The 21,471-nt window shown below is 40.5% G+C and overlaps 2 protein-coding genes across 3 annotated transcripts; one reads left to right on the forward strand and one right to left on the reverse strand.

Moving 5' to 3' along the window:
• Positions 1-1,375: 1,375 nt before the first annotated feature.
• Positions 1,376-9,803, forward strand: gdi1 (GDP dissociation inhibitor 1). Its single transcript, XM_005741001.2, has 11 exons — positions 1,376-1,717; positions 2,693-2,800; positions 2,979-3,078; positions 3,841-3,975; positions 4,061-4,259; positions 4,439-4,570; positions 4,673-4,772; positions 4,918-5,089; positions 5,739-5,883; positions 5,998-6,052; positions 7,041-9,803. Exons 1-11 carry the CDS (start codon positions 1,673-1,675, stop codon positions 7,191-7,193), a joined length of 1,344 nt encoding a protein of 447 aa, XP_005741058.1. The 5' UTR covers positions 1,376-1,672; the 3' UTR covers positions 7,194-9,803.
• On the reverse strand, positions 9,617-21,217 carry itih6 (inter-alpha-trypsin inhibitor heavy chain family member 6). Of its 2 annotated transcripts, none has more exons than XM_005741000.1 (17): positions 20,796-21,217; positions 20,058-20,093; positions 19,182-19,336; positions 17,423-17,533; positions 17,020-17,270; positions 16,635-16,804; positions 16,419-16,535; positions 16,121-16,292; positions 14,424-15,998; positions 14,245-14,277; positions 12,937-12,954; positions 12,778-12,825; positions 12,667-12,687; positions 12,485-12,529; positions 12,281-12,394; positions 11,816-12,199; positions 9,617-10,671 (listed from the first exon to the last, which is right to left on the reverse strand). In XM_005741000.1, the coding sequence occupies exons 1-17, from the start codon at positions 20,898-20,900 to the stop codon at positions 10,409-10,411; spliced, it is 3,618 nt and encodes a 1,205-aa protein (XP_005741057.1). In that variant the 5' UTR covers positions 20,901-21,217; the 3' UTR covers positions 9,617-10,408. The 2 variants fall into 2 exon arrangements, with proteins under 2 accessions (XP_005741057.1, XP_013768354.1); XM_013912900.1 differs by having other exon boundaries at positions 12,485-12,580.
• Between the last annotated feature and the right edge of the window lie 254 nt (positions 21,218-21,471).

A 21,471-nucleotide genomic window follows, 5' to 3' on the forward strand; every position in this document is an offset into this window, starting at 1 on the left:
CACCAGCTGACCACATTGCTTAGCAGAACAATTGATTCTTTAAAGTATGGTGTGCGTGTGTTTGTGTGTGCATGTGTGTGCGTTTAAACAAATACGGCAGTCTTCCATTATTACTTCATTTATATCCATATTTTCTTTTTTTCACACTTTCATTTAGGGCGTAGACTAATTATCCAAGATACTCTTAAGCGTTTAAGAGTTAAAGTGTTAAATTCCCTCTTTGTTTCATGTCCTAACAATTACAAATAAGTAATTGAGTAAATAATAAATAGATAAATAAATCAGTCTAAACATTTATTTAATTGAAAAGCCACTCCTCAAAAAAATAAAACAACAACAACAACAACAATCCAACAACCCTCTATGAGCAAACACTTGGGAAGGAAAAACTCCCTTTAAACAGGAAGAAATCTCCAAGAGAACCAGGCTCAGAGAGGGGCAGCCATGTGCTGCAATGGGTTGGTGTGATGGGAGAAAGCCAGGACAAAAGATTCATTGTGGAAGAGAGCCAGAGATGAATAATTACTAATAATCAAATAAACAGTAGCCTAATAACAGTTAAGTTAATGCTGTAGTTACTTATCATTTTACCTGTCCCAAAAAGCATAATTATGCTAACATCTTACTGCTGAACTCCTATGTGATATTATCAAATGTAAGGCATATATAAACCTCAACATCACGGTAACATAAAAAGGATAATATATTAATCATTCAGTGATCATGACTGCATAATTAACTCTGTATAACAAATACTTTTACTTTAGCTACTTGGGACTGTAGGTAGCGTTTCACAGCCAAAACAGACTACTTAAATAGGAATGTGACATTTACTTAAAAAAGAGGCCTAAATGCTTGTTTAGCCACTTTGCAGAAAGGTTATCCAAATCTTTTGCAGCACTGCTTTTCTTGTAACACCGTCTTTATTGGGAGACAGGGCTGCAGAAAAGACACTTTTCTTTAATAATATTTAAATCCGATCAAACATTACGACCCCCTGCCATACTCCTGGTCCCCCACCCCACACCCCTGTACCACCCCGTTAAAAAGAAAGAAAGAAGAAAAGCTTGGAAACACCCCTGCTGTAAAGGCCTAGTGCGTGCGCTCAGTCAGTGAAAGCAACTCCCATCCACACAGCTGTAGCAGCGGAAGGATATCGCTGCCTTCATCCACGCAACGCTGCGCCTACAACTGGGAAGGAAAGATAGAATAAGAAATTAGAGAACACAAACATTGTGGTTTCAAAATGGCCAAAATCAAAAGCCAAACTCCACAACAGCACAGCCCGTGTGCAAAATAAACAATCGCCAAAGCCGGCTCAAAGCGGCGTCTCTCGCTTTGCAGCTTGAGTCCATTGTGTGGCAGGATGGGAAATAGGGAAGGAGGATGCGCACTATTTGCCGACGCGCAGTGACATTGTTCTAGACTGCTCCACGATCAGGGCCATCTTTGGTCGTCCTCGCCGGTGACAGTGTGGACTGTGTATTCCATTGGCCATTTATACCCAATGATTAATAAATAATATTTTACTTTGAAGAGCAATTTAAAGGACCTGTGCAGAGACAGTGAGAGACAGTTACCCGGTTTGTGGACTAACCAATTTTATTTGCTTTCAATACCCTTCATTTCTCAAGGCAAAAAGAGGGCGAGACGGGAGAGGCGGTGAGACAACATGGATGAGGAATATGATGTGATCGTTTTGGGCACCGGACTCACAGTGAGTAGTCAAGCTTCGTTTTGTCTGCACAGAAACACACCGAATTGATTCTGTCAGCTTCCCAAAAGATGGTTTTAGCCAGATCAGTGGCCCGATATCCTCTATCCTAGCCAAAGAGTGGAAGCCCCTTGCTTCCCGGCGTGCGTGTCACATTAGAAATGTATCACAAGAGATGCTCTTTGGAAATAAACCGCACCAGCTGATCTGCTTGTACACGACGAGAAGAAAATAGTTCCTCGACCGGGAGTTGTTTGCTTTCCAGAGTCACAGCCGGCTCAGTGTTGTGTTACACCCAGCAGCATCTTTTAGGCGTAACCCTACAGTGTGTCATGGTCCTCTTTGCATAGGCAGGCCTCCATCCTGAGGTTGGCGCAGGCCTGAGCTCCGGTTTATTAAATGACAGAGCTTTTCACTGCTGCCACTATCGCCGCACTTTCCTTTCACTCATCACACCCTCTGCGGCAGAAGTGCGCTTTCTGTGCTATTCTCCCAGCTCTTTGCAGACACGGAAGCGGATATTCTGGTAGTTTTATAAATGGAATCAAATACAACGATGCATATCCACACAATTTTTCTTTTTTATGTAATACATTTTTAATTACATTATTGTTATTATTATTATTAGTATTAGTATTATTATTATCGTAGCTACGTTGTTAAGACGATGCAATCACGCATGCGTACATCTTTTCCACTGTCCCCCGCATCCTTCTGTCAGAACCTCCTTACTTCCATTTACATTCAGTGTCTAAACTAAGCAGCGTGCCTATCTCTAATGATATGCTAAGGTCTAGACCAAAATACTAGAAACATTTCTCATCTTGACAACTTAAACTACACCCCTCAATGAATGATTCAACACATCTCTAAAACACTGGAGCCTTGACAGGAGAAGGATTTATTATAGGGCGGTTTTATACCTAAGAGTTATTGATGTGATTGATGTGTTGGATAAATAAATCCGTTTTCGTGCAGGAATGCATTCTGTCTGGGATCATGTCCGTGAATGGCAAGAAGGTTCTGCACATGGACCGAAACCCCTACTACGGTGGGGAGAGCTCTTCCATTACCCCCCTGGAGGAGGTAAGGACTTCTGGGATCTATAAAACCAATCAATAAACTTTTAATGTTTCTCAGTATATCTCATTTTACTTCAAGTCCCATCTGTCACCCTTTTACTGTCTTCATTTGCTAACTGCTTTATTATCTGTAAAGCCTCAGATTCGATGGGCCTCACAGGCTTTCCTTTCCTTTTCCACAGCTGTACAAGCGCTTCAGTCTGCCAGATACCCCACCTGAGTCAATGGGCAGAGGACGTGACTGGAACGTTGACCTCATACCCAAGTTTCTCATGGCCAACGGTTAGAATCCTGTTGCTAATTATATAAAGAAATGCCATAAAAGTTAGCACGTGATAAGTACACAAGAGCCAAAGGGCTTTTCAGACTATTCAACAGGGTAATTCTGGAGCTTAATACTGTGACTGCAAAATGCTTTAATTCTTCAAGGTTGGTCACACACTAACTGCTTGTTTAGGTGACTCTGGAGACCTGGCAATGTAACCTATTTAAGTGGCCAACACCTTTGCCAGCATTAATGCTTGTGGGTGGTGTTTTACCATGTCCTGGTGTTTTATAAGCAGTGCCATTCGTGACAGGAACAAATAAAATGCTGGGACTTTTTTTTCTCCTGGCCTTTAATCTTTGTTCCAATCAGTATTTTTTCAGAGGCCATCATATTTGTCCATGAAGTTTTTCCACTTTTTTGTACATTTTCTCATATTTATTCTAGTAATTTTCAAAATCCCCCACCAGGAATCTGATGACATTTCTGAGTTCTTACATTAAGGCGGTGGCTGTTGTCCTCTTAGTGATCCATTCAAAAACTAGGGTAAAAAAGTAGCTGGAAATGCATAGGAGGAATCGACCAGACTAAGCAGGCGAAATACAATAGCTGTGGGATTTGTTAACGCGACATATAGTTATATTTCCTGTGAGGTGCGCGTCATGTTACAGCATGTTATGTTGTAGGCTTTCAAGGGATTTGTGGTTATGTTGTATATGTAGTGTGGATTTAACACAGAGCCTGTAAGATGTTGCGTGTGTTTGCCTCCCTGATTGCAGGTCAGCTTGTAAAGATGCTGCTATACACAGAAGTGACACGGTATCTGGACTTTAAAGTAGTGGAAGGCAGCTTTGTCTACAAAGGAGGAAAGATCTACAAGGTGCCATCAACTGAGACTGAGGCACTAGCTTCAAGTAAGTCACCTGAATGTTGTCTCATTACGTTTTGCACGCGATGACGTCGACAGTAGAGTGCTGAAACCTCGGTTTGAATTCACAGATCTGATGGGAATGTTTGAAAAGAGGAGGTTTCGAAAGTTTTTAGTCTTTGTGGCCAATTTTGATGAGAATGACCCCAAGACCTTTGAGGGCGTGGACCCTAAAACCACAACGATGAGGGACGTTTACAAGAAGTTTGACCTCGGTCAGGATGTCATTGACTTCACTGGCCACGCCCTGGCCCTCTACAGGACAGATGAGTAAGAACAACATCACCCATCATCAATCGTTTAATTGTTTATTTCTGCTTAATGTCACAGTTGCATGCTTTCAAATATGAGTCACAGATGTTCTTATCGGGGAATACCAAGGGTTTATTGTTATTATGTGCTTAAACAGATACCAATGGGGTTCTCACATTGCTTTTGCTCCACTTCAGCTATCTTGATGTTCCTTGTTTGGAGACGATCAACCGTATCAAACTCTACAGTGAATCACTGGCACGGTATGGCAAGAGCCCTTATCTCTACCCCCTCTATGGTCTGGGAGAACTGCCACAGGGCTTTGCCAGGTATTTTAACTTAAATTAAACTTATGATATTTATGATGGAGTCTGTCATAACTATCAAAACCACTCCTCGAGTTAACGGATCGTACTCGTTTGTAATCTTAGGTTGAGTGCAATCTATGGAGGAACCTACATGCTGAACAAACCTGTGGATGAGATCGTGATGGAAGGTGGTAAAGTGATTGGAGTAAAGTCTGAGGGCGAGGTAAAGCAGATTCTGCCTTATTGTCCACAGCTACACAAGTTTAACAGTATCATTACAAATTTTAAAGTGGTTACGCCTAAGGTTTATTCAGCCAAATGCACTTAGCCAGCAGACTCACATCATTACTGTCTCGTTCCCACTGCAGGTGGCTCGTTGTAAGCAGCTCATTTGCGACCCTAGTTACATCCCAGACCGTGTCCGTAAAGCGGGTCAGGTGATCCGTGTGATCTGCATCCTCAGCCATCCCATCAAAAACACTAATGATGCCAACTCCTGTCAGATCATCATTCCTCAGAATCAGGTTAATCGCAACTCAGGTGAGCAATATTTTCTATATTCAATATTTCTGCTTTTTATTCTTCAAAGAAATGGAGCAGATTTAGTCCCCTACAGATTAAATTTAGATTATTTTTTAACATCCCTAATCAATAAACATCAGACTCCATGTTAAATGTGACAAACTAGAAGTGATGAGCTCTGCAGTTGCCCTTAGCTCCACGGTGCCTTTTAGCACCTTTCTGCTAATAGTTTCAGTTGTACTGTTTTGATTTACTATCACTGTTACTCACCTGATTTAAACAGTAAAGTTGGAAAAAATAAAAGAAGGAAGGAAAATAAGCACTATAGACAACTTGCTTGACAACAAGAAGAAGAAAGACAATTTAAAAAAGTAACTTGTAACTGGAGCAACCCTGAGATTTTTTTTGTTTGTTAAAAAGTTATGGAAACAAAAGCAAAGCTAAAGGAAATGAGATATGAGACACACAGCAGGTGGCTAGAAACATGACTCCAGATGAATGCTTATATAAACAGGCAACTGTTTACTCAACTGGGACGATAACGTGTCAGTGTGTATACAGCTCGTTCCTGCTGCCTCCAAGTGGACAAAAACGTCAATTAATCCAGCTTGAAGTTAACTCTTGATTTAACCATCTCTTCCTGTTAACTCCTTTGTCTGTTCTTTAGACATCTATGTGTGCATGATCTCCTATGCTCACAACGTGGCGGCCCAGGGGAAGTACATCGCTATTGTCAGCACCACAGTGGAAACCAGTGAACCTGAGAATGAAATTGAGCCAGCTCTGGAGCTGCTGGAGCCCATCGACCAAAAGTGAGTCCCACATTTTACTTCTTGCTTATTCAAATTCCTGTATGTTTATAGTTACATCGGGGGGGGGGGGGGGGTTATATATAACTGGGATAAATCACATTTTTTTCCCCACAGGTTTGTGGCTATTAGCGACCTTTATGAGCCCACAGATGATGGTACTGAGAGCCAGGTGAGACATTTTTTCCAAGGGTAACATCCAGAAAAAATATTGTATTTTACAATATAACAAATTAATATGCTGCCACAACTAATACGGCTGAGTTGAAGGGTCAGTTGACCAGTTTGTTGCAAAGAAATGTTGTACTAGATAGGTAATTATCATTTTATGTGCATAGAAGATGGCTGTAGTGATGATCTAGTGATGTCACTTGTATCGTGATCTCCTTTTTGGGAGCTTCAATTTTATGGGCAACAGCTGGCCCGCTTGGTTATTTTGGACCCAGAAATGGATGAGAGTTTGCATTCCTTTCAAGTTAACAAGTTTGGTTAGCAAGAGGCACCCATAAACTGTATGAGTACATAAAATAGATGCAGACACCTGCTAATTAGTGTTAAGTTCCATACAGAACGGTAGAATTCACTCACCAAATGCATAGCGCTTTTAATACAGTTAAATGCAAGATATTTGACAGTTAATTGTTTTAAAAATAGCCCAAAAGACCTTAAATAAAGCCCAGATTTGTTTCTGCTCTAAAATGTTAGCATAGGAGGCTGTGGGGATTGACTCACTTTTGAAGCCAGCTTGTATGTGCATGTGAGGCGTTTAGGTGCCAGCTTGAAATTTTAGCTGCAAGCATCAGACTGCTCTAAACAATCAGATTCAGAGTTTTTTTTCCCCCTCTTGCCTCTGTATAATGTCACTATGAGTGGATATCCCTAATATGTTCATATTAGACACAGAGCTGTGTTGTGTTTAAACCCTCTGTTTTCAGTCATTTACAAAGCTTTGTTAGGAGATGGGAGATAGAGCTGCTTGTTTCAAACAGATAAACTGTGCAGGTGCACAGAGGCCTGGTATGACAATAAATAAGGATCATGCAAAGCTACTTTTGTATATTTTTGAATAAAAATGTGAAGCTGGAAATGAGCACTGCAGCCTCACAGACCTGCTAGCAATGCTGTAAAATCTAACTCTTGTTATTGAACTCTTTCCTCAGATCTTCGCATCAAGGTCCTACGATGCCACCACTCACTTCGAGACCACTTGCAATGACATCAAGGACATCTACAAACGTACGACCGGGAGCGACTTTGACTTTGAAAACATGAAACGCAAACAGAACGATGTGTTTGGGGAGGATGAGCAGTGAGCTAGAGAGGGGGGGCTTCTGAGAGAGGGCAAGGCTGGGAAAGGAGGTGGATGCAAAACTGGAGGCAACGGGGCTTTCAGTAGAGGGCCGGGGCTGCCTAAACAGTGCTTTAAAAGCAAAATGGGTAAAATGTGAGAGTGGTGGAGAGGCTGTGCGTCTGAGCCTCTGAGCCCATCTTCAGCCGTTTGCCTCCACCTCCTCGCGTCGCTCTCTCTCGCCCTCTCTTGGCACGCATTCAGACACATAAATGCTCACAGACACACACATACACGCTTTTCAAATGCTCACATTCCCTTTCTCTGTCACTGAAAAGCAGGGTTGATATGGTTTTTCATTCCATTGTAGAATTTACAGTATAATCATGTCTTAACTATTATCATTAGAGGTGAATTTATTACTTGTTGTTGGCAATTTCCAAAGCATTTCATTCCTCCTGTAACATCGTTCTCCTCATATCAGAGGTTGGGTCGATGGAAGGTTGATGGCACCGAGAGGTCTCAACAGATAGCTCTGACATGAGAGATGTGTAACGGCTTAGTGTAGAATCCTCTGGAAGGGTCACCTCCAGTGCATGCATCTTTTACACACAATAGTATTGTACATAGATTCAAATGACACTGCGGTATGAAGGCTGGACCATTCCACGCATCACTCCTGTCAACCCTGCTTTCACTTTTCTCTTACTTGGTCTTTTACCTGTGTTTCTTCAATAGATGCCGCTCATTTTGGCAAAATCTGTTGGTCGGGCAAAAACAGAAAAAAAACAAAACAAAAAAATGTGATGAAAAGTTACATATAAATGGGCTGTTCTGTCAGCTGATAGTGCTCACTTTGCAATGCTGTTGTGTTTCCTGTGCTAGCAGGCAAGCTAATCAGTGGCTACTAACTGTCAACCCTTCCCTCCTGAAAAAGAAAAACACAAAAAAAGTTTCTTTGTTTATCTCTGTTGTGTGATGTCACTTTTGAATTTGAATAGTTTACTTTCTAACATTTTAAATTATTGAAGAGTTTTATTTCTATATGCTTGGTGCACATTTCACTGGCTGAAGTTATGAAGTTTACAGAGCAGAGGATGAAACCGTGGTCTTCGAGTTGAACATTTACAAGAAAAAGGGAACATTGGGGCAAAAAGGCATGGTGAGGATTTGTCTTGTGTTAGGTGAGGGTTTCTGTGAAGAGATCTGGAAGATTTTTGAAATGGTGAAGGATAAGAATGTATGTGAGGAGATTGTTGTCTTGGCGAAGTTTCACTTGCGGGGGAAGAGAGTGAAGACTGAAATTTCGGCTCTCAGTGGAAGCACCAGATTGTGTCTTGGTTGTTTCAACCCTTGTGTTTGTCATTGAGATAAGTCATTACCCTTGGGATTAAAACTCAGAAAAAAATTGTAGTGTGACATAGAGGGAAAAGCAAGAAATTTTCAAAAGACTGTAGCATAGCATAAGTATGAAACCACAGTTCCAAGTGCCGCCCCATGAGAGTGAACCAAGATGCTTTTATTTGGTTGTAGCCTTAATTTTGGGTCTAATTCAAATGTTTGGACCCATTCAAAACATTGACTGCTTTGTTTTTACTAACATGTAGTGGGAGGCCAGTCTTGTGCCAAAACTGGTGATTCTGTTATTGGCAAAGCTCGCTGACATTAAAAGTTTGGTGGTGTATGTTGCTCTGCAGAGCTGGCTGAACACTATAGAGAGGATGCTGTTTCCTACCGAGTCAGAGGTGTTATTGTACACCTGAGACAGTTCCTCATATCTCTGCAGTGCACACTCGCAGTCAGATTGATCTGTGGCTTGGCTCGTTATGGATCAAAACAAACACGAGATGCTACGATCCATTTTACTTTACTGAAAACTGAAGCGGTTCCATTTCACTTTATCCACCGCGACCAACCCCTTGACAACTCTAAACAAAGTTATCGCGTCTGGGGTGTTGACGTGTCTTATCTTTGAGCTCTATTTATTTGAATTTCGCTGACGTATCGTGGAAGGGTTTACGTCAAATGCTGAATATGCTATGCTAATAGTTTACGTTCTGATGATAAAATGGATTTGAAACGTTATGCACACCGATTTCTTTTGTTTGTTTATTTGCTGTGTCATGTGTTATGTTTACCTAATTTAGTGATCATTCCAGTGTTGCATCAGGATTTAATGATTTTTAGCATTCCTAAGAAACAGGTTTTGATGGAGGGACAACAGCAGCAGTCAGTCATAGATCTGGAGTCAAAATCGATACAGCTGTGTGTTCGCACTGTGCGTCATTTAACATTGTGTGTGCTCTTCATCCTGGAAACACATTATCTGGTGATAACTGGAATACTGTTTACTTCTTGAACATAGATATATCTGAAGCCCCCCACCCACCCTTCCTCAGCATCAGATACTATCCTCTTTTTTTATTTATTGAAAACAAAAGCCTCATGTGTGGTTGTACTGTTTAGTATGGCCTTTGAAAACCACTATTGACAAATATCCCTTGAAATTGACAAAAGAAATAGACTGAGTAGTAGAAAACTTACTGTCCTTGTTTGATCACTAGTATGTGAACAATGCCTAATGTCTTGTGTAACAAATAAAATGAATTAAACTATGAATGAAATGACAGAAAAATAAAAAGCACATGGCAAACCTGGAAAAGGCTGATTTGTGTTGCTTATTAAAGATGCAATGCTGACACGGGAAGTTTATCTATACACAAATACATACATTAATGTTTTATATACACTTGTACTAAAAATACAACTTATTGAATTACACTATGATTACAAGTAATTCTGAAAGATAGCTTTTGACTATCAAAAATTCAATCATAAAATATAAGAATAATGTGATAAACAACTTGTAAACAGGGTTGTTTTGCAAGACATTTTGGAGCATGCGCAAACTGCTGCAGCAACCATTGGATATTTTGTAGTTGCCATGCGACCAGGAGTACATTGCGTCTCTGTCATAGATACGAAGCTTGAATCTGGTTCAAATTCAGTGGTGGAGATGGAACAGGGGCACCATTCAATCCTTTGCTGTATTTACTTCTTTACAGGAAACTTTTCTTTGCAGTCTGTAATCTGTCCCACCCTTCCAGAATACCATTCAGGCAACTAACCCAGTTGGATCCCAGCTTTGGTTCATCCTTTTGTGATAACCTATCCACATTACCTGCTGTGACTTGAGCTGTGCAGCAAACAGACAACATGGTGGAAATGACTCGGCTAGAATTACACATGATTCACCACGTAGCTCTCATACGAATGACCCAGTAGTCTCTCTATCTCTGTCTTGGGCACCACCCAGCAGCTGCTTCGGTGGCGTTTTTGCACCGAGTCCTTCAGCGTCTTGTCTTGCAGGGTAACTGGCATTTGCTCTGATCCCCACCTCAGGATCCCTCTGGCCAGAATTTGTTCCTTCTTAACTCGATGAAGACCTTCATCCACGTAGTCTTTCACCACTGTTATATTAATGTCAGCGCGTTGAAACTGGCCTGCAGATGGATAAAGGACAGAAATGATGAGAAGTAACAACTTAAACTCACTTCCTGTATTCATCTATAAATTTGAGGTATCCGATTATTATTTTTTGACACTTGATTGAGTAAATAAGCACGTTTGATTGCTCTATTTATCATTTACATTTAACACTAAGATCATAGACTGTACATAAAAGATGGAAAGTGTCTTCGAGTCTAAAAAGTAAGGCCTTCTGTAGTGTGCTACATTCTTTTGTTAAAAGTTTTAAAATCCATGTGTACAAGAGATTGTTTACATAATGCTTGTTTGGTATATTACAAAACAGTCATCATCACATCAAGTACTGGAGTTGGCTGACAAGTCAGTACAGTATGAATATGCAGCAGCCCCCATTTACACTGTCAGGTCCACTACATTATTAATGATGCATCATACTTCAAAAAACTATGATGATGAAATGCTTTAAATGGTAAAATAGTCAAATAAAATAGTAAAAATGGTCAACAACAGGCTTCAAAGTAATGGTAATAGTGGCTACATAATCTTTTATATAGAGTCTATGATTAAGCAAAGAGACATACTAACCCCAAATCCCATTAGCTCCTTAGACTACCTTAACCTGGATGACTGAGAACCTACGCTGACACTTACGGTTGCGATGGGATTTAAACATTTGTAGCATTAGTTAGCTGATGTTTAGGTTGGCAATGGTAGAAATTAGAAAGGTTGTACATTAAACTGTTGACAGTGAGGTTTGCAGGTTTTTTTCTAGTAATCAGATCAGGAAGGAGATATTGATCCTGAATATTTTTGTTTATTTGCTATTTATTTTTTTATTACATTCAAGGGAACTATTGGCTGAGATGAAACATCTTCCAGAAAACTAAAGAAGTCCAGTTGTCTTCTTTTTTTAAGCTAGTAAGACTGAATACAACAACTCTCTTTCTATAACTGATATCACATCTAAAGAAATGAAAATTGAATGTTGTGGCCAGCTTTCTTTTAAACCACTGGGCACAGTAGCCAACAGTGTAGTATTTAAAATGGTTTTGTAAGTGGGAGCTTTTTATCTGCAATTAAGTATTTTAAGTGTTTTATGCCATATGTACCAAAACAAAACAACATATTCATTTTCAGTGGAAGCTTCAGTGTACTCACCCAGAAGGCCTTGGGTGGAGCCAGAAAGCCCTCGCCCATCTGTGACGTAAAAACCCAGGTGAGCCAACTGCAGGTAGCTTGGATGTTTATAATGATGGAACAGGACCAGGAACTGCACGCCCTCTGCCAGCTCGATCCAGCAGCTCTGGTGGTTGTCCACAGTAACAGTCACGCCTTGCCTCGTCACTGATCCCTGCTGATTGATGGGAAGCGTATCCCGCCCTTCACCTTCCAAAACTACAGCGTCCAGCGTGAGTGTGATCATGATGTCACCAGAGTTGCCCGTGACCGCGGAGATTGTGAGCTGGTCAAAGTAGTTTCGCAAACGGTCTTCAACACCATCTTTGGAGGGAGCCCCCATTAGGTGGCCATCTACAATGATATCTTGAAGAGAAAGGAGACATATGTAGACGTTTAAGCACAAAAATTACAGTGTCAGATTATAGATCTTATTGCTCTGCATACTTCTCTCTGGGTCTTCCAGCAGTCTGAGGACATCATTAGCCCTGCCATCTACTGTGAAACACAGGTTTTGGTGAAGCTTTGCTAGCTGGACCACAAAATGAGGATCTCCATCAACTGCAAAAGATAATATTTAGTATAAACATTAACTACTGAAATTAGTTTAAGGGCCTACTAAAGAGAAAATAAATAAAATGTTGACTCAACCTGATGAGGAGAATCCCCTGATGGCTCCCATTTTGGGTTGAGGCTCTAAAAACACAAGACATTCAGCTAAAGGACAATCCTCCTCACTCCCAAGCACTGAAACCAATGACAGGACTGTATTGCAAGCAGCATCTTTACAGTTAATGACTTTATATGCAGCTTTTGCATTCTCAAATACTCACCAAAAGTGTCAGTAATATACCCTGAAAATAAGTCAGACATGTATTGTAAAGAAACATTTCAGGTCGTAAGTGAGAGTAGAGTATTGCTTCCAATATACATTGAAAACTTACAGTTATCTTGATCGTCATCGTAATCATATTCATAGGTTGCATCATAGTCTGAGAAATGGAAACAATGTATGAAAAGCAGGTTCACTTCACACTGCACTGCTCACCAAAGGAGCTGATTTTAGAAATAACAGAATATAATGATTTAATCATGATGCTTACCTTTCACCAGGTCAATATCTATTTAATAGAAAAGATATGCAAATTATTACTGATTTATATTCTTCTCCTGTGCTGCATATGACAAGTTGTCATGGTGTATTTTAACAGCTAGATAATGTTACTGAATCTAAGAACTGTGTTTAAGAAGGATTCTGAGGTGCATTGATCTGACAGCTATAGGTACAGTATTTTAAAATGCAAATTTATCATTTTAAAATATATATAACACAATTTTGAAAAGCATTTAATTAATTTCCTCTTATGTTGTTTTTATAGTTTTATAGTTTAATTTTGTTTTATTTGCTGTTTTATTTGCTGTTTTATTTGCTGTTATATTGTTTATATTTCCATTTCCTGTGTTGTAAAGCACTTTGTGATTTTTTTATCTGTGAAAAGCGCTATATAAATAAATTTTACTTAATTACTTACAATTATAAAATATGTTGTTTTTGCTTCAACACTGAAAATAAAGCATTTCTTTAATTCCTTAAAGTGAACATTTCCACCAGAGAATAATTTCCCCTCCAATGTTGCCTGATGCTTTAATTTCCAGAGACAATTTTATGAAGGGGAACTATTATGCTCAATTATCACTTTCTATTTTTTTTCATCCTATTTGTCCATCCCTCCTTCTTTGTCTTTGGATGAACTCGGTCAAAGTGAGGCATTTTCTTATTTTTCAAAATTTCCTGCTTTCGATAATACAGGAAAAATGTACAACAACACAACAACATCAGCTGAGTTCTTCAGTGACCTGCAGTAAGCTGAGCTTCCTTTGCCAGGAAATTGGTCCTGGTATGAAATAAAGATACCCAAAGAGTGATCAGGATGTCAGCATTTAGCATATCTGACCACTACAGTATGTTCACTATGTACAAGAGTTTCATTTTGTGCATCATAGTTTTTTTTTTTTATTAAACTTGTCCATAATCTCGAGTGTGTCCTAACTTTTTAGTCCTGCCCACTTGCAGTGAAGCCTTCTGTTTGTGAGGTGCTGCCAGTCAAAGGGTGTATTAACTGATTTCAGATGGCAGATAAATTAAAGAGCTATGTCAAGGTCCAGTATAAGATGAACAGGAATTATTCTAAACTTAGACTTATGCTAACCTACTCTAGAATCCAAGAATAAAAGTACAGGGCACTACAATAGGTCCCCTTTAAGTAAATTATATTCTAGTATATGATATAACTATTACTACTAGCTCCAGTATAAACAGGTACAAATCTATACAAATCTATACAAATATATACAAATAGCGCTTTGACTAACAAAGCATTTGTTATTATAGAGAGGAAATCCAGTTTTACCTCGTCTTTGAATTTGAATGGAAGAAGAGACATCTAGTGGAGAGACAAAAAACAGTTCAATAAATGATAAACAAACAGTCTACTCCTCATCATCCACCTTATAACTCCCAGGTTGCAAAAAAAGACTTTGACTGTGAATTAAGCTCAGCACACAACAGATGAGATGAGGTGTAACCTACCCAGAAGCTGTGCTGCCTCCCACAGTTGTTCCCCATCTGTTACACCAGGCATGGGAGCAAAGGTAGCTGACACTAGGGTGGCAATCCTCAGGTCTGTGTCAACATTTGATTTTGTGTTGTTGTTTTCCACTGCTGGAGCTGGAGCTGGAGTGGGAGAGGTTAGTGTAGATGACAAGTGAGTGAGGGAAGGAGTGCTTTCGGGCAGGTGAGCATATGGAGCAGACGAGGTGCTGTTCTCTGCTCTTAGAGTCACTTTGACAGGAGGGAGAGCTGTCCGTGCTGTACTGGGTAGGGGGGCAGGGTTAGTTCTGACTGAACTTAGTGGTGGTGAGAGACTGGTGGTGAATGTCAGCATAGGGGTGGTTGTGGGAGTATTTGGTTTCTTGGCATTGGGCAGGGGAGTGGAGACCTTTCCAGGTGCAGGAGGTGGTGCTGTTTTTAAAATCTTTAGCAGAGAAGTGGGTATCTTTCCAGCTGGAGGAGGAGGAGACGTTTTCAGGCCATTATGGGAAGGAGTGAGCTTTTTAGCAGAGAATGGTGCAGGGGCTGTTTTCATAGAGCTCGGACTTGAGGTTGTAGCTGCTTTTTTGGATGATGTAACCACTGATGTTTTGGGGGGTTTTAGGGTATTTGGAGGTGACTTAGGCAGGCCTGGATTTAACTTCTTATGCTTAAGGTTAGGTGGTGAGCTGGACTTCTTTGCTACACCAGCAGCTGACATTTTGGTTGTAGCTGTAGTTGTTGCTGTTGTGGTTATAGTGGCAGCTGTGGTGGGTTCTGGAGTGGTTGGACTTTGAGTTGCTTCATCTTCATCTGGCTTAACTACAACTAAAGAAGTGACTGGTGTAACAAAGTTATATTTGAGGGAGAGGTTGGTTGCTTTATCTGTTAGCAACTTTTGAGTTGCAGGATCAGTAGAATTCAGTTTAGCCAGTAGAAGCTCTTTGATAGTGAAATATGCCCAGAGGCGATGAACAAAGCTGGATATCCCTTCTAAATCTCCCGAACACTCAAGTGAATCTGTTGTCCCATTTTCTTGGGAAATAAACACGTCGTTCTCCAGCTTCATTTGCTGCTTTGAATCTATAGCTGAGACTAGCACCTTTAAATCTTTGACCCCGGTCTTAACTCTCCCAGTCACAACCAACTCAGATCCTTGGAAGTAGTTTGGAAAAAGGGAGCGGGTGACATCAAATGCTTGATCATCCAGATAAGACAGCTGTATGTCTGATAACAAAGGGCTAGCTACTTCATCATAGAAGTCCTTAAGCTGCAAGGCTGCATCTGCATCTTCATACACCATCCGGGCTACACCTCGGTTTTCCAGAGCCAGGCGTTTGAGAAGCAGGAAGTCTGCATCATCTCCAAAGGCAAGGCCAAACAGAGAGGCCGAGCCCAAAGCCTTCTTGGCATTACTGAGGATAGTCTCACTGGATGTGACTCCAATGGTTGCTTCCCCATCAGTGAGGAAAATCACCAGAGGAACACGATGAGATGAGGTGCGTCTGGAAGGGCCAGAGGATGGAGGATTGACAAGCTGGGCAGCTGAGAGCAGAGCTGCATTAATATTGGTCCCTGACACAAAGGAGTGGAAAAAGGAGAGAATTAGTTGAAGGCACAAGTTTAACAATCAGCTGATGCAATGATTCAAATTGTGTACAGTGCAGCAGTTCAGTCAGTATCAGTTTTGGACTCACATCCTTCTGCTATAATCCTCTTCACAAACTCTTTGGCTTCCCATACATTCTGCCGAGTTGCCCGCACCGTTTTGCCTTTTTTCCAAGTGTGAACCTTGTCCGAGAAGGTGATGATGTTGAAGTGGTCTCCCTCTCTAAGGTCCCCAAGGATGGTGCTCATAGCTTGCTTTGTCTACTGACAGAAATTCTTGGAATTATTTACAGAAAACCGACGTTGCTGTCATATGTGAGCAAGTTTCTTCATCTTAAGACACTTAATACAGGTCTAGCTATCCAAATGAGCCTTTGTCCACTTTACCTGCTTTATCTTATTGCCTATCATTGAGCTACTGACATCAATGACAAATATAACATCCTTAGGAACCACAGGAAGTCCCCTAGGTGCAAAGTAATGCACAAAGTAGCCATCATACACCTGACAGTGAGTGAGAAAAGAGATTGTTAAAAGCAACCTTTGCTTCTATCGGTATTACATGTTTATAGTGTGACAAAGTCAGGAATGAAAGGTGCTGACCTGAACATCACCTATGAGGTCTTTTAGATCCACATCATACTGGATGATGAAATCAGCATTAAGACCATTGGAAGAAATGCTCTTCTGTTGATTTAGAGTCGGAGTGTAGCGGACCCGAGCACACTCGGGACTCTGCTCGACATGAGTAGAGGCAGGGGCATCGGCATTAGCTGTGGGAAACATGCCATGAGGTTGGACTCAAAACCAATAGAAGATAATTTACAAAATTTCCATCAAAGTAGACTTATTTGCATTTTTCTCACCAACCATTTAAGAATATACCATCCCTGTGTGGTATGAAATTACAGCCAGCAAAAACAAGACATTATGTTAAGTCAAATAATGCACATGTAAATATTCTGATGGCTAATCGTTCAGATTTTACCTTGAGCTGGGGTGTTGGTGACCGCTTGGCTTGTCCTAAGAGGAAGGACCTTAAGAAAACTGATGCCTGTCCTCTCTCTTATGCAGACATCTAATGTGAGGTTCTGGACAAGCTGACCGGGCCTCAGACCCAGAGTGAGCTCATAGCGGCCGAGCCGACGCTGTAACAGCTCCTCGTACGTCAGGAAGAAGGACACCCTAGCCCCTGATGGCACACTCACTGCAACACGAAACTTCTCAATTTCCCTCTCTCTGCAAAACCACAAATGTAACATTTGCAAAGTTGTATTTCTGTAAATGTAGTATGATACTGCAAACATGAAAAAACTACCCCCCCAAAACAAAACATAATATTCTGCAGTTATCAAAGGTGGTAAAAAGTTCCAATTTTCCCTAAGACTGACTTGGTAGCGACAAGTCCTGCTGTTTTTCCTTGCTTCTTAGCTGTGTCGTACATTTTCCTGGCAGCAGCCCTTTCCTTCACCTGGGCCACATACACCTTGCCGCTGGAAGTGCTGATGGGAAAAGGAAAGAAGAAATACCTCTCTGTGTGACACACACGGGGATGTTAAACATGATTTGTTTTACTTTACACATCGTATTTCCACAGAAATTACAAAGCTGCCACACAAACTTGTATACATATCGAGTTCATACAACATGAAAAGGAGGTGAAGGTTATAAACAGGAAGAGTGGAAAAGAGTAATTTCCGTGTAAAAATAACAATAATGGAGCGAGAGAGCTCACAAGCTGATGATCCTCCAGGGGAGTGCCACTGTGTGCTACACCCAGCTAAATCCCAACCAAAACCAGCGCTCAAAAATGAGATTAAATTCACACAGTGCACTTTCTAGGCATCGTGACCACTGCTGGCACGTGACAAGGTGCTAAATTAAGGTCAGGTCCACAGAACAAATATATCCAAAGGGAAAAAAACATCAAGAGCTAACTAAAATAAACCCGCAGCCTTGAAGCGGGTCTTGTTTGAAAAGCAGAGCAGAATGGCATGAGAGAGCAGAGTGGAAAATGAAGGTGCTTATATTTATATGTGTGGCTGGCTGAGAGGGTGAAGGAACGGCTGTACGTCAGTGATCTACACATAGAGTTCTTAGTGTTGGAAGCCGAAATGCCAAAGAACTAACGCAATACATATACCACAACTTTTTTCCTCTGGGTATTTAGTGACATACAGGCAGTCTTATGAGTTCTGAATGTCTGTGTGAAAACATTTATGAATGTACGCAAGTCTGTGTGTGACAAGGAGTGAGAGAGAAATGTCAAGAATTATGGGTGCAAGAAGCTGTACGAGCTCCAAACTCACACATACTTAAAAAATTCAAGTCTAAATCCTCCTGTGTACACACACACACACACACACACACACACACGGACAGCTGATGTAAGTGTGTGTCTATGCAGCATATCTGAACTGGCAAGGTGCCTTAGTAAACTGTGTGGGGGAGAAAGGGGAACTGGGCAAACTCCTATTAACTTTTGGACTTGGGTTTACAAAGCTTGGCATTCATGTACCCTCAGGTTCCTCCTCCTCCTGACCTGCTTCCGCTCCCAAATTCAACTCCGGGCTTGCTGTTTGGCCTGCAGTGTTGACTTATTTGTCTTGTTTATATTTAGCATTTTTAAAGGAGAGCGGTTTTGAAACCTCTCGGTCATAAAATTATGCATCTACTCCAGACCAGAATTCTAGTTTCCTACAGCAAAAATGATCTACACATACTAATTTCTACTAATTTGTCTCAAGTTTTACTTTATGATTCAGACCACCAATGAAAACGATTACTTCTGTTCACTTCAATTTGCGTTATTTCTCAATTGTGAGATACTCTACATATTTATATTGATACTGCTTTTTTTCTATTATTTATTGTCTTCTCTCTATATAGCAGATAAAAAGTGTTTTTTTCTTGTCCACTTTATAATGTGGGACTTAGTAGCTATGCGTTATTATATTTTAATCAATATATAGTGAACACTACTGGAAGACAGTTATTCAAAATAGTGAAACAGAGATTGGGTGCTGTTTCAGGCTTTTAAAGTAACAACAAACAAGTAGAGAAGAAGAAAAGGAAACAGAAAGAACACAGACACACTAACAAAGAAATGATACCATAGGTAGCAGACTTGATAATACTGGGCCGACTTACATGGTGAAGTTAGAGATGAAAGCAGAGGAGGGCAGGTCCACCTCAAAGGCAGCCTCCTTAGTTATTGGGAGCTGGTTCCACACTGAACTCTGGACTGTAGTAACAGCATAGCGGGACACCACTGAACACTTAACAAGGTAGTCTGTCACCTTCAGCTGGAGACATAAAAAATAAGTGAATAACTTAAAGGTTGGAGAAGAAAGCAGCAAACTGAAGGATTTACAGGAGATTCTCGTCACATAGGAGCAAAGCCCTGTTTTACTGTAAAAATACAAGACGTCAATCAAATCAACTGACTGCAAAAATAGAAATAAAAATAAATAAATTACAGTTTACTGTAGATTTGCCACCTGTATGAATCTTTCCCAGTTGCCACATGCATATGAACTTACTGTCAATGTGGTATCCTTGTTTTTCTTTTTTTTAATATTACTGATTCTCCTGCATCAAGCCAGTGAAACAACACAAAGCAGTTCCCTGCAGGGTGTCTGTGTTCTCCTGTTGTTTACTTAGGGACTGCTGGCGCCTACTGAGACCAATCTGGTTAATGCTGGCCACATTAGTGCAGGACAAGGCGACAGGCAGGGGGCAGAGACAGCCACATCAGGCTTCCACCTCAGCGGTATTTAGGAAAGCTGTGGTTTGCCCAAGAATTACTGTATGTTACCAGGGAACTGCTACAGACTGAAGTAACCTGAAGGAAAAATCCCACAGTGGAGTTACTGAAGATATCCTGAGAGGCAGTGGTGGTTGACTGTGAAGCTTGTTGTTCAGTTCAGGTTGTGCAACCAACAGAACAGAATGAAATCTGCACAGCTGTTAGAGCCACAGAACAGCCATTACTTAGCACTATTACAAAAAAATGCACAGCCTTACCACTGGTTTTGTTGGTTTGCTTTGACGTTTTGCTCTCTGGAAAAGAAACAAGGCACCACATAAAAAAACAAAAAACAAACCACACTGGTATTTCAAGTCCATTTAGGAAATGGCACATTTTGTAAGTGTAACAAGAGATTCTTGGTTCAATAATTTGTCCAAAATGTCCCATTTTTGAATCAATCTGTACAATCTTCCTGTGTGAGGGTTGGGTCAAGATTAAGTGTCATAACAGTTTGAATCAAAGTCATTCATGAATGGAGGGGAAGTGGAACTGGAAATAAATGCTTTCACTGTATGCAGGCCCGGGCCAGGGTTGCACGGTTCGGTGTCCAATGTTAATTCAATACACTAGTCATTGCTGTGTCAATACATTACCAAATATCCTGTGTATTGGTGCGAAGTTAGCATAAACAAATAGTAAGTGTGGAAACCCCCTAAAGAGAAAGTTACGCAACATTAATTATACGGGTTACAGAAAAATAGGACTATATAATAAGATCTTTTTTGGTAATCTTATTATATAGTTCTCCATTGTGCAAACTTTCACTTTAGGAAATATAGCTTTAATAAATTTTAAATATTTCGCAAAGAGTTGACTGAGATTTGCTGGATTTAAATGCATGTTTTTGCGTTTAAAATGCATTAAATATAAAGCTCTGCGTCATTGTCCTAATGCAATAGGGATGATATTTCAGAAAGCAGCATTAACTGTGTAATAAAAAACCAAAATCTTACCTGTAAATTAATATTCGTGCTAACTTTTGCGTCATAATCCTCTGATAATCCCTCTCGCATGTACAAAGTGAAGAAGACTAGAACACAGGGAACCTTTAAAAACATTTTGCCCTTAATAATTTGGACTTGGTGCTGAAAAATAAGGAAATCGTCCAGTGGTCTCACGCTGACTGAAGCAAGCAGAGCACACGCCTAATTTTTACACTTTTTGCAGTGGGCAGTCCACCCCCTCTCTCGCGTCACCTAAACTGCGGCTTTGATATTGACATAAAAATACATTCAGAAAAGAGCCAAACATCCGTGAGGTGTTGTGGAAGAAAAAATGCCAAAGAGAGTGAAGTTCATTTAGAAACCTGCACGAGTTTTCACGGAAAAGGAGGAGGCCGCTTCCAGCATGCATTCATATATACTGGAAACTTTGGGGACTTAACGAGAACTTCAGGAAAACACCAAAACAGTCTCCCCTCCCCAGCTTCTCCGTAACAGCGCTCCTTAAAATAATCACAGCCGTATTTTTTTTCTAATTACTGCCAAATGTTTTCGTTTCACTCGAGCGACATTTCTCAAAGACCCATTATTTAAAAGAAAAAGGAAAAAAAAGGAAACAGTAACATTGGTCATTAGGTATGTGGGAAGAATTTAGACTTTAATTGTTGCACGTGGCAATTAGAAGAAT

This window comes from Pundamilia nyererei, unplaced genomic scaffold (genome assembly GCF_000239375.1).
Source record: "Pundamilia nyererei isolate P.nyererei 1_Seehausen unplaced genomic scaffold, PunNye1.0 scaffold00106, whole genome shotgun sequence".
NCBI lineage: Eukaryota > Metazoa > Chordata > Actinopteri > Cichliformes > Cichlidae > Pundamilia > Pundamilia nyererei.